General features: G+C 40.6%; 1 protein-coding gene across 3 annotated transcripts in view; it reads left to right on the top strand.

The window, feature by feature from the left end:
* SPTLC1 (serine palmitoyltransferase long chain base subunit 1) overlaps positions 1-12,145 on the top strand; it is a 47,100-nt gene that overhangs the window by 9,937 nt on the left and 25,018 nt on the right. Inside the window, exons 4-6 of one of the 3 annotated variants that reach the window (XR_009552136.1) lie at positions 3,890-3,983; positions 4,509-4,581; positions 10,312-10,421. Coding sequence is in view for 1 of the 3 variants with exons in the window: in XM_007539882.3 (XP_007539944.1) it covers positions 3,890-3,983; positions 4,509-4,581 (167 nt within the window). In the remaining 2 variants the exon portion in view is untranslated. Of the gene's footprint in view, positions 1-3,889; positions 3,984-4,508; positions 4,582-10,311; positions 10,422-12,145 lie in introns of those variants that run through there. The other 2 variants (XM_007539882.3, XM_060200506.1) reach the window with 2 other exon arrangements.

Raw genomic sequence — 12,145 nt, forward strand, 5'->3', positions numbered from 1 at the left:
AGTTGTAAAAGCTCTTTATACATTTGTAATGCCAGATCCTTATGAAATATATGGCTTACAAACATTTCTCTTTTTGGCTTGTTGTATTAGTGTATTTTGAGGAAGTCCATTTTATTTGTTTTTATTGCTTGCATTTTTGCAGTGTGTGTCAAATCCTATCTAATTCAAGATTGCAAGAATTGTTCCTTTTTTATTTTTGAGTTTATAGCTTTTCATGGGACTTTGTTTGCTTGCTTGCTTCTTTTGCATCACCAGGACCTCAAGATGGACTTTGACATAGAGGTAGACAGAGAGATAGGCACATAGAGGCAGTGCTGAGGCTTCTTCTGGTGCTGCAGTGCCCATATGGCATGCTCACATCTCATCCATGTAAGGTACACACTTTACCACTGATCTGCCTCTCTGACCCCATGAGTGTATATATATATATCTTTTCTCTTAAATTTGGGTCTGCAATTCATTTTGAGTTAATTTTTTTTGAGTATTTAATTTAGTGGATAGAGATAGAGAAATTGATAAGGAAAAATAGAGAGGAAGAGACACCTGCAGCAGTGCTTCACCATTCTGCAGGTGGGGGCCAGAGGCCTGAACCTGGGTCGCGGTGTATTATAGCATATGCATTCAATCAGATGTACCACCAGCCAGTGCCTTGAGCTTTTTTTTTTTTTTTTTTTTGGTGTGGTATGAAATAGAGGCGCATATTTAATTTTTTTTCCCACATAGGACAGAGAGAAATGGGAGTTAGAGAGGAAGGAAGATCGAGACACCTGCAGTACTGCTTCACCATTTGTGAAGCTTCCCCCCACCACAGATAGGAACCCAGGTCCTTGCATATAGTAATGTGTGTGCTTAGCAAGATGTGCCACTGCCCAGATTCTATCTTTAATTCTATTATATGTCTTCGTGATGTATGGAAAATCAGCCATAAATGTTAGACTATCCATTCATTTTTAAGAATGAGACACTAATAAACACTCATGGGAAGCCCTGTGTCAGTGGGCTGAGTTTCCTGGCTCTGGTGGTGGTCCGTGTCGCTACAGGATAATCAAGGCAATGACCTGTTTGTTTATTTGAGTTTCACCAAGAGGAATTCTTCAGTATGCTCAGTGAGAGTGTAAGCCTTTTTCCAGCTTTCTAGGAACTTAGTTGGAAGAGAAGGCAGGGCTCAGTGTTTTAATTATTCACAATGTAGATTTATACTTTGGAGAGTCTTTTATTTATTTGCTTTAAAAAATTATTTATTAATGAGAAAGACAGGAGGAGAGAGAAAGAACCAGACATCACTCTGGTACATGTGCTGCTAGGGATTGAACTGGGGACTTCATGCTTGAGAATCTGATGTTTTATCAACTGCGCCACCTCCCAGACCACTGGAGAGGCTTTTATTGTCCTTCTCAGAGGACTTGATCTTGGAAATGTCTTCCTAGATTAGCTTTATTTGTACCTGTGAGGAATCTCAACGGTCTTATGTTCCAGCATTCTATGTAAAGTGCCCATTGGGACTTAACTACTGCAAGCCTGCATGGGACTCAGTGTGACCCTTTGCTTCTAATTGAAAACTGCCTTTCTGTTCCAAATGTTAAGACAAAATAAGGTCCCTGCAGCCCCACGTGATGTGCTTCATAACAGTCTGATGGCTGTGATTAGAAAATGTATACATACTTATTCCTTTTTTAAAATATTTTTATTTTTTATTGATTAGCTAGAGACAGAGAAATTGAAAGGGGAGGAGGTGGTGTAGGGAGAGAGACAATGAGACACCTGCAACCCTGCTTCACCACTTGTGAAGCTTCCCCCTGCAGGTGGGGGCCAGGGGCTTGTACCTAGGTCCTAGCGCGCTTGAATGTGTGTGCTTAACCAGGTGTGCCAACCCCTGACCCCCTACATGCTTATATTGAGAGTTTGATGTCTGTGTGCTTTTGAAGAATGACTTTGACTTTCACAGCAATAACACTTATTTATGGAGGCCCTTTCTTTCTTCATTTTCTTGTGATTAGCCATGACCTCAAGGCCACAGAGGTATGGACACTTAAAGTTAAGTCCTAAGAAGCAGAATCTAAACTAAATGGATTCAGAATCATAGTGAGTGATGTTGGATTTCAGAGAAAAGTCCTTGAAGCCAAATGGGAGAAATAAGAAAATATCTCATGTACCTCTTCTGGGCCAGGCATGGTTATTATGAATTTTACCCTGTGAGGTGAATTCTTTCCCCACTTTAGAAACAAGGAAACTAGAGCTCCTCTTTTGGTTTTGTCTTTTATATGAATTCATCTGCTTTTATGAATTTGCTTCAAGTGGTCTTTATCCCCAACCCCGGCCTGATCTACCAGCAACTTTTTTTCTGCACAGACCAGTTTTGTTCCTAAACACTAGAGAAAGCAGTTTTCTCCATCTTTTCTGACCACAGTGTATTTTTATAGAGCAGCACAGCACACATACCAGTATTGACATCTGGCAAATCAGAAAAATGCTTGCATTGTCACATTTGTCCTAAACAACGTGTCACAGTATTTTCTGCTGTTTGCTATACCGTTCAATTCTTCTGTGATGGTTTTTTTGTTTGTTTTTTCTTAAAATAGGTTGGCTATGACTGACAAGATTGGTCTCACAACTCTCAGTAACTCAGTTTTTTGTTTGTTTGTTTGTTTGTTTTCCTCCAGGGTTATCATTGGGGCTCAGTGCTAGCATTATGAATCCACTGCTCCAGGAGGCTGTTTTTCCCATTTTGTTGCCCTTGCTGTGGTTGTTACTGTTATTATTGTTATAAGTGTCGTTGTTGGATAGGACAGAGAGAATTTGAGAGGAGGGGAATACAGAGAGGAAGAGAGAAAGACAGACACCTGCAGACCTGCTTCACCACCTGTGAGGCAACCCCCCTGCAGGTGGGTAGCCGGGGACTCAAAATGGTCCCTACACTGGTCCTTGAGCTTTGTGGCAGCTACACTTAACCCGCTGCGCTACTACCCAGCCCCCTCAGCAGTGTTTTTGAAGTATGTCCTGCAGGTAGAGTGTTTGCCTGTGGGGAAGAGCCCCTCTCCTGTCCATGCTCCTCAGCAGCTGGCTTCCTCCTCCACCCCACCACACACCACCTCTTTTTTTTTTAAAGTATTTTGAGGGTAGAGAGGGCATTCCTCTTAAAATAGCATTCCAGGATTAGCTTTATGATTTGGGAGCATATCTTACTTAATCATTTACTGCCTTTCTATAAATAACATTTATTTGTAAACCAGTTAACAAGATCATAACTTGCTCTATTTTTCCTTTGATCTTGACTTTTTTTATTGTCATTATTCCTCATTTGACTTATTTCATATTTTGTTTCTCCTGAGGTAATTTATTTGGCTACATCATTTAAAAGTGGTTTTAAAAGCCAAATCATTCAAGCCTCGGCTCCCCACTTGCAGGTGAGTTGCTTCACAGGCGGTGAAGCAGGTCTGCAGGTGTCTTATCTTTCTCTTCCCCTCTCCGTCTTCCCCTCCTCTCTCCATTTCTCTCTGTCCTATCTAACAAAGACATCAATAACAACAATAATTACAACAACAATGAAAAAACAACAAGGGCAACAAAAGGGAGAATAAATAAATATTTTTTTAAAAAGCCAAACCAAATACTTGTCATTAATACACCTTGCGATTCTTGCTCAGATATATATTTTTTTAACTTGTAGGTCAGGATAGCCTATTAAAACTAAGTGAATGGCCAAATATCCAATTTTTTACTATGCAACTGTCTAATTGTACTTTTTAAAAATAGAAGGGATAGGAGACAAGTGTACAAGTAGGTAGAATGCTGTCACTTTTGTGTCCTCTCTGCCACCAGAGTAAGGTGATAACATGAGTCCTGTAACACAGACTTCTGCTAAACATGCCACTTTTGTCTTCCATCCTAGGCCTCCAAGCCACAAAATTGTGGTGAATGGAAAAGAATGTATAAACTTTGCTTCATTTAATTTTCTTGGATTATTGGATAACACTAGGGTCAAGGTAAGTAGGACACATATTAAAATTGACAAATAGTATAGGTAACTGTAGGAATTTAACATAGAAACAAATGCAGAATGTCAGAAAGTCCAATTGAAGTGTTTGCCATAGTTGTTACCTGGATTTTGACAAAGGTTGGTGAAAATGGCTAGTAGGGCTGAGTGTCCAGTGACAGTCAAAGAACTGTAGGAACTACACCTGTGTGATAGACGTGTCTAGGAAATGACTTCTTCTATCAGCACTGTGAACTTGTTTATGTCCATACACATACACACACACACACACACACACACACACACACACACACACACACACACTCTGAGTTAGTCACAGTTTGATAATCTAAGCTTAAAACCTTTTCATGTTTTAAATCTTTCTACCTGCTTTCGTTGGAATTGTCATCACTTTAAGAATTAAACGAAAGTAGCGGAGGGAGGGAGGAGCTATTGTGGGTTAAAGACTAGGAGATGTCAGTTTCAAGCTCTTTAATATTACTACAATATCTTTTTTTTATTAACTCCTACAAAGGAAGCAGCTTTGAAGTCTCTAAAGAAGTATGGTGTGGGGACGTGTGGACCTCGAGGATTCTATGGCACATTTGGTATGTTTGTCATATTCTTTTTTTTTTTTTGTTATTCATATTTATGTATCCCCTTTTGTTGTCCTTGTTTTATTGTTGTAGTTATTATTGTGGTTGTTACCGATGTAGTTGTCGTTGGACAGGACAGAGAGAAATGGAGAGGAGGGGAAGACAGAGGAGGGAGAGAAAGACAGACACCTGCAGACCTGCTTCACCGCCTGTGAAGCGACTCCCCTGCAGGTGGGGAGCCGGGGGCTCCAACAAGGATCCTTACCCGGGTCCTTGCGCTTTGTGCCATGTGCACTTAACCCGCTGCGCTACCGCCCAACTCTCTGTTATATTCTTCTTAAACCACTACTTTCAAGAATTAATATTCAAGTTGATTCCAGACATTTTGGGGGAGAAAATAATCTTAATTAGTCATGGCACTAGAATGGTGTCTATTATTTCTCACCTCATTTTCAAGAACATTTTGTGTTTGGAACCACTGGTAGGAGATGCGTTGGTCTCAGTTAAATGTCACTTGTGGGGAAGTCCTAATGCATTGTTTCAAGAAGGCTAATCTTGAGCTGCTGTTTGACATGCCCCAGAAGGCAGTGATGTTAAAGACACAATTTCATTCTGTCTTTTAAATGTGGCGGGTTAAGAGCACATGGCACAAAGCATAAGGACCAGCCTAAGGATCCCGGTTCGAGTCCCTGTCTCCCCACCTGTAGGGGAGTCACTTCACAAGCAGTGAAGCAGGTCTGCAGGTGTCTATCTTTCTCTCCCTCCCTCTGTCTTCCCCTCCTCTCTCCATTTCTCTCTGTCCTATCCAACAACAGCCACAGCAATAACAATGATAAACAAGAACAACAAAAGTGGAAAAAATCGCCTCCAGGAACAGTGGATTCATAGTGCAGGCTCCAAGCCCCAGTGATAACCCTGGAAGCAAAAAAAAAAAAAAAAAAAAAAATGAAGTAGTGGGGGGCTGGGCAGTGGTGCACCAGGTTGCATACATGTTACCATGCACAAGGACCCAGGTTCAAGTCCATGCTCCCCCTGTGTGTGTGTGGGGGGGGGATTCATGAGTGACAAAGCAGATCTGATTTCCTCTTACCTCTCCCGTCTCAATTTCTCTCTGTCCTATCTAATTAAAAGGAAAATAATAAAAAGGTAAAAATGGCCTCTGAGATCTGTAGATTCATAATACAAGCATCAAGCCTCAGCAGTAACCCTGGTAACAATTAAAAAATTAAGGACCATTTTATAAATAAAACATTTTTTAAATGAAGGAATAGTGAAACAAAGTACCTGTGGATAAAACCTGGAATGAGACTAATGAGGGGGGGGGCAGATATAAATCAAGATCAAATAACTATTATAAGGTGAAATCCTTTTGAATATCTCCGCTCTTCAAAGCTGTGTAGAATTTCATATCGTCCCCATCTCTTGTTCCAGTGCCAGAGACACCATTTTTTGTCAACATGACTGAAACCAAATGGTGATTATGCAGGGACAGGAAATGGGAAATCTGTCTTGTCACTTTTAGGCAGGCAGGTGAAATTGCACTTCTGTCCACTCACATCCTATTGATGACTGCATCGAGGTCATGCCCGTGATGCATGTGCCTGAAGAATGGTGATGACAGACTGATTCTTTTTCCTCTTTCTTTCTTCCTTCATTCTATCTTTCCTTTCTTTTTAATATTTTTTATTTACTATTGGATAGAGAGAGAAATTGAGTGTGGAGGAGGAGATAGAAAGGGAAAAAGACAAAGAGACACCTGCAGCCCTGCTTCACCACTCGTGAAGCTTCCCCCCTGCTGGTGGGGACCAGGGCTTCAACCTGGGTCCTTGCTCATTGTAGTGTGTGTGCTTAAACAGGTGCACCACCACCTGGCCCCACTGATTCTTTTCTTTCTAGAATGAAGACAAAGGCTTATTGATTTCTTCATATACAGTACCCAAGACAGACTGAGTAAATACTGATGGTTTCAAATGCTGTGAACTCTCGATCTGAGAGACATCACAGATGATTCTGACTCTTGAAGTTTTTATTAGGCTTTGATGATTTGCTTCTGGAAATCCCCAAAGTCTCACTAATGTTCAAATGAAGGTATTACGGGGATAACTTTCTGGTTTACAAAGTATCTGGGAACATGAGAAATAACAGAAGTCTCCTTGTCTTCTCATTTTTTGTATTTGGGTCTTTGTGCCTATTAATTTTTACAGTTAAGATGTCTTTATTTAAGGGGACACCTTTACTCCTTATTTTTGTGATTGAATTATTTGTATTGAAAGCAGATGACAGGAGTTAGCATCCCAGAGTTCTACAGCTGGAAAGGCTCTTGAGAAGTTTTATATCCTAGCATTTCAGCTATTTAGAAGAAGAAAAGAGTCCAGAGAGGTGAGGTGACTTCTTTATGCTCACACAGCTCATTAATTTTAGCCCTAGAAGTAGAAAGTAAGTTCCTTGACTCCCAGAATTATATATAATATCGTAGTCTTAAAGGAGTTGTTAACAGAGAAGTCTCTTTTCCTCTGGTTTATTGGAAACCTGGTTGTTTGCTTGGTTTTTATTGACGGAATGATTTCCTTGATAAGTATTAGAAAACAAGAAAAGGCATTTTTATCAGGTTGCTTGTTACCTGATCAACACGCTTTCCTTGATGATCAGATTGCCAGAGTGAAGAAATTGCTTTTTTTCAAAGCCTTTCTTTCTAGTGGATTGTACTTGCATGTGTGGCCTTGACCCCTGATTGAGAGTTAATCTAAGAAGACAGATGAGAAATTTATTGCTAAATCAAGATGTGAAAAAACAGTTTCACATTTTCAAAACCAGTTTTCCCATTTTCAAAACCAGTTGTGGTAATCCATTGTTAACATAGACCAGCCTACCATTTGGGTCACCTGAAATTGAACATGCACAGGGCCCTAGGTATTTCAGAATGTGTAGTCTTTAGATTAATGGTTTTAAAATTGATTTTATTGACTGAATCATTCAGTCCGTGATATAAACCTTGGAAGGTGTATAGAGAAGTGAAAGTTTTCTCCCCTAGCCATGCCTCCTCAAGAAAAATGCAACCACTATCCGTAGCTCTTTATTGATTCTTCAGTAAGAAAAAAAGAGACCTTTTTTAATATATAAAAACCATCTTCACACATATATTCCTCCCCCATTTTCACAGAAATGGAAGCATACCATACACATGTTTTATAACTTGCTGTTGAAATGTGTTTCAAGTTGAAATTGGATTTGATCTTTGCTGTGTCTGAATGGGCCAACAGAGACCACATAATGAGCACGCCGTTGTGTACCAACACCTCTGTGAGCTGTCTTGTCAGTCACGGAGCAAGCCGTCCTTATCCTAACTATAGCGAAAAGTTCAGACTAGCATCTGGCTAAAGGTTGGAGATTAATTAGCAGAGTGATTTTTTGTAATAAGACACCAAACCTACAGCTTGAAGTATAATATGTAATGTTTTCTGGATATATTGTCCTTGTGATAAACTCTCTTCTGTCTTCCTTTTTTTAACAGCTGTCCATGCATGTTTATCGTCTGTTTTCTCTTTCTTAAAGTAGATTATCCCTATTATGTACTTTATGGTTTTCCAGTAGGATATTTTATGCTTTTCCTTATTCTGGGAATAATCGTTAAATTTGTAGATTTACTAAATGATCTTGAAATTTCAAAGCAAAGAAGTTGCTTGAGGTTAGCTAAATTTAAATTTCAAATAGCTGAATATTTTCTACAGTTCAGTTTTGAATATTTTTTAATATTTTTTTTTCCCTTTTTGTTGCCCTTGTTGGTTTTTTTATTGTAGTTATTGTTGTTATTGATGTCATCGTTGTTGGATAGCACAGAGAGAAATAGAGAGAGGAGGCTAAGACAGAGGGGAGAGAAGAAAGATAGACCTGCTTCACCGCTTGTGAAGCGACTCCCCTGCTGATGGGGAACTGGGGGCTTGAACCGGGATCCTTACGCCGCTCCTTGCGCTGTGCATCACGTGCGCTTAACCCACTGCGCTACCACCCTACTCCCCAATTTTGAATATTTTAATGCATTTAGCCTTTTTTCTGAACAGAAAATTAGGCATAAGGACTTTTCCTCTTGGTTGAAGCTGCTTATATATTCAGATGAAGATGGTCTGATATCTGGGTCTCTGTTGATGGACCCCCATAAGGATACTTCCTGGTTTTGTTTGCTTGTTTTTTCTTCTCCCTTGGGTATGTAACATTTGGGCATCTGTTTTCAAAGATAGAGGTATTTCATCCCCCTCTTAGCACTTTATTCAACATTTCAGATAATGAATCTAAATCAGTTGAAAAAGTAAAGTTCTCTACTTAAACATTATTTCATAGCAGCATGTTAGGTGTTTAACACAAAAAAATAAAATTGAGCTACAGTTAAGCTAAAGCCCACCTATTTTCCTAGCTTAGATAGCTATTAGCTCCTAGTGACTGAGGAAGTGTGGAGCTAGACAAGTTCTTAAGCTTTTCTTATGGGGGGCCAGGCTGTGGTGCATCCAGTAGAGCATACATTATAGAGAGAAAAGACCAAGGCTCAAGCTTCTAGACGCCCCTGCAGGGAGGAAGCTTCACTGGTGGTAAAGCTGCAGGTGTCTCTGTCCAATGAACAAATATTTAGAAACCTTTTTTTCTTTATGAGACTATGTGATCAGAAGCTTTTCTGTTTTCTTCTATTGCTGTCTGTGTGAATTAAAACCTAGCAAGAGGTTTTATAGGTTATGGTGTCTTCCCCTTTCTCTAAAGACTAGTGAAGTCCCAGTGTACTCTTGAGAGTTCTGGTTCTTAAGCATATTTGTTGTTTGTTTGTTTTCATTTTTTTCTTTGTTGGTTTGTTTGTTTGTTTGTTTAGATGGAGATAAAGAGGGAAAGAGGCCATGGCATCACAGCTCTCTTTAATACAGTGAGGACTGGACTTGAACCTGGTTCACACTTATGGGCAAGCAATATATTATCTAAGTGACCTATTTTGATTTGGTTTTTGTTTGGGTTTTTTTCCCCCTTTTTGTTGCCCTTGTTGTTTGTCAATCATCACTGTTGTTGGATAGGACAGAGAGACATGGAGAGAGGAGGGGAAGATAGAGAGGAGGAGAGAAAGATAGACACCTGCAGACTGACACCCTCCCCACCCTGCAGGTGGGGAGCCCGGGGGCTTGGACGGGGAATTCTTCAGCTGATCATTGTGCTTCACGCCATGTGTGCTTGACCTGCTGCGATACCTACCACCCAGCCCCCCAGATTTGTTTTTAACACATTTAGAATTGACCCTATGATCAATTACTAGTACACTGCGCCAACTTGTTTCTTTTTTTTAATATTTATCTATTTATTCCCTTTTGTTGCCCTTGTTTTATTGTTGTAGTTATTATTGATGTCATTGTTGTTGGATAAGACAGAGAGAAATGGAAAGAGGAGGGGAAGACAGAGAGGGAGAGATAGACACCTGCAGACCTGCTTCACCACTTGTGAAGCGACTCCCCTGCAGGTGGGGAGCCGGGAGCTCAAACTGGGATCCTTATACCGTTCATTGCGCTTTGTACCACATGCGCTTAGCCAGCTGCACTACCAGCCGACTCCCCTACTTGTTTCTTTTATTGTAAGCTAGCCTAAAAGAGCATCACAGTCTTTGCTTCATGGTAAGAATTACTGACTTTTAATTGCTTTTTTTTTCCCCAATACCCAAGCCTCAGGCATGTGTGACTCTACTGCTCTGGGGCAACTTTTTTATTCTTTTTACTTCAGATAGAGAAAGAGACACAAAAAAAGCAGAAGAGAACAAGATACTATAGCCCTGAAGCTCCCATCAGTGCCACGGGCCTGGATCAAACTTGGGCAAGGCAACACCCTACTGGGTGAGCTATCTTCCAGATCCTTAATTACATATTAGTGCAAATAGAAAAAACAATTGCTTATTTGTTCTAATCTTTGTTGGGTTTTTTTGTTTTGTTTTGTTTTGTTTTCCCTTTTGTTGCCCTTGTTGTTTACTATTATTGTTGTCATTGTTACTATTGTTGTTGTTAGAGAAATCAAGAGAGATGGGAAAGACAGAGAGGGGGAGAGAAAGTTAGACACCTGCAGACCAGCTTCACCACCTGTGAAGCGACTCCCCTGCAGGTGGGGAGCCGGGGGCTCGAACCGGGATCCTTATGCCTATCCTTGGGCTTTGTGCCATGGGCCACTGCACTAACAGCCCGGCCCCCTCTAATCTTTGTTTTAGAACAGTCAGTTGAACAATGACTGCATATCTTAGAACAAAGAGCACTTGATCATAGAATTCCAAGACCTGCCCCTTCTTCCTACTCTCTCAGGTCAGAGAATTTACAGCAGTCCTCGAAGACAGCAATCTTTATTGCACAACTTGGAACATTTAGTAAGAATCACCTAAAACAATGCATGTCAAAGCACTTTGAAAGACAGTATTCAATGCTACGTGTTTTAAGAAAAACTGTCTCAAGTTTCAAGGGACTTTTTTTAAACATGGTATATAACATAAAAATATGGAAGCATTAAGAGAAAGCATATTGGTTGATTCTTTTTCAGCTGATCTGAAGGTGGATGTTTTATGTTCTTTCCAAGGTGGGGGGATAAGAGGGAGGGATTTGGGAATGGGATGGGGCATATTTTCAGAATACTATCATTTATAAGAGGTGATGTTGTATAAACAGGAGCTTAAGCTAGTGAACTTCAAGTTGGTCCTTAAGTATTCAGGAGTTGGATAACTTAACTGGAATATAGTGTAGTTGGTTTCCCAGTTAGTTTTTCAGAGATTTACTTATTTTAGCGCATTTGGACAGTGAGTTGCTTTCCCATGTGCATGACCCAGGTTCAAGCCTGGCCAGGCCCCCAGTTCATTAAAGCTTCAGCACTGTGGTCTCTTCAGTCTTCCTCTATACCTCTCCACCTCTGTCTCTATCTTGGAAAAATAAAAATTCTATATTAGCAAGAGACAGACACCAGTGAACTGCTCTAATAGAGGGGAGTGATTGAACTCAGGGATTGAACCAGGGATTGAACTCAGGACCTCATGTTTGAGAGTCTACTGCTTTATTCACTGTGCCATCTCTCATACCAGAGTGTACAAGTCTTGGATTCTGTAGCTGAGCTATCGCCCTGACCTGACTTTTCCCCTTTTTAAAAGAAAACCTCACCTTTTATCCTAAGAATATGGAACTGGATAAAGATGCAGCATATAGCCTTACAGCCTTTACACTGGCCAGGCATTATCCTGATTGTTTACAACATCAGTGCGTTTTCCCTAATATTCCCTCAAGACAAGTTTAACTGCTACCTGTTTGACAGAGGAGGGACCTGAGAGTCACAGACTAGGTCAGGCAAGTCTAGGGCCATACCCAGTCATGAAAGAACCCAGATCAGAAGTCCTGTGTTGACCACACTGGCCAGGCTCTGCACTGTGGCTCCCAGCCACCTTCATTGACCTCGCTTTCTATCTTACATTCCAACAAAGAACCTACTGTAAGAAGGACAGTGAATTCGGGAAGGGATGCAGTACTGTCTGCCACCTCCCTGTATGGTGTCTCCCTCACTGTACCCAACAGTGAATCAAAGAAGGTGGTGC

This window comes from Erinaceus europaeus, chromosome 10, assembly GCF_950295315.1.
Source record: "Erinaceus europaeus chromosome 10, mEriEur2.1, whole genome shotgun sequence".
Lineage (NCBI taxonomy): Eukaryota > Metazoa > Chordata > Mammalia > Eulipotyphla > Erinaceidae > Erinaceus > Erinaceus europaeus.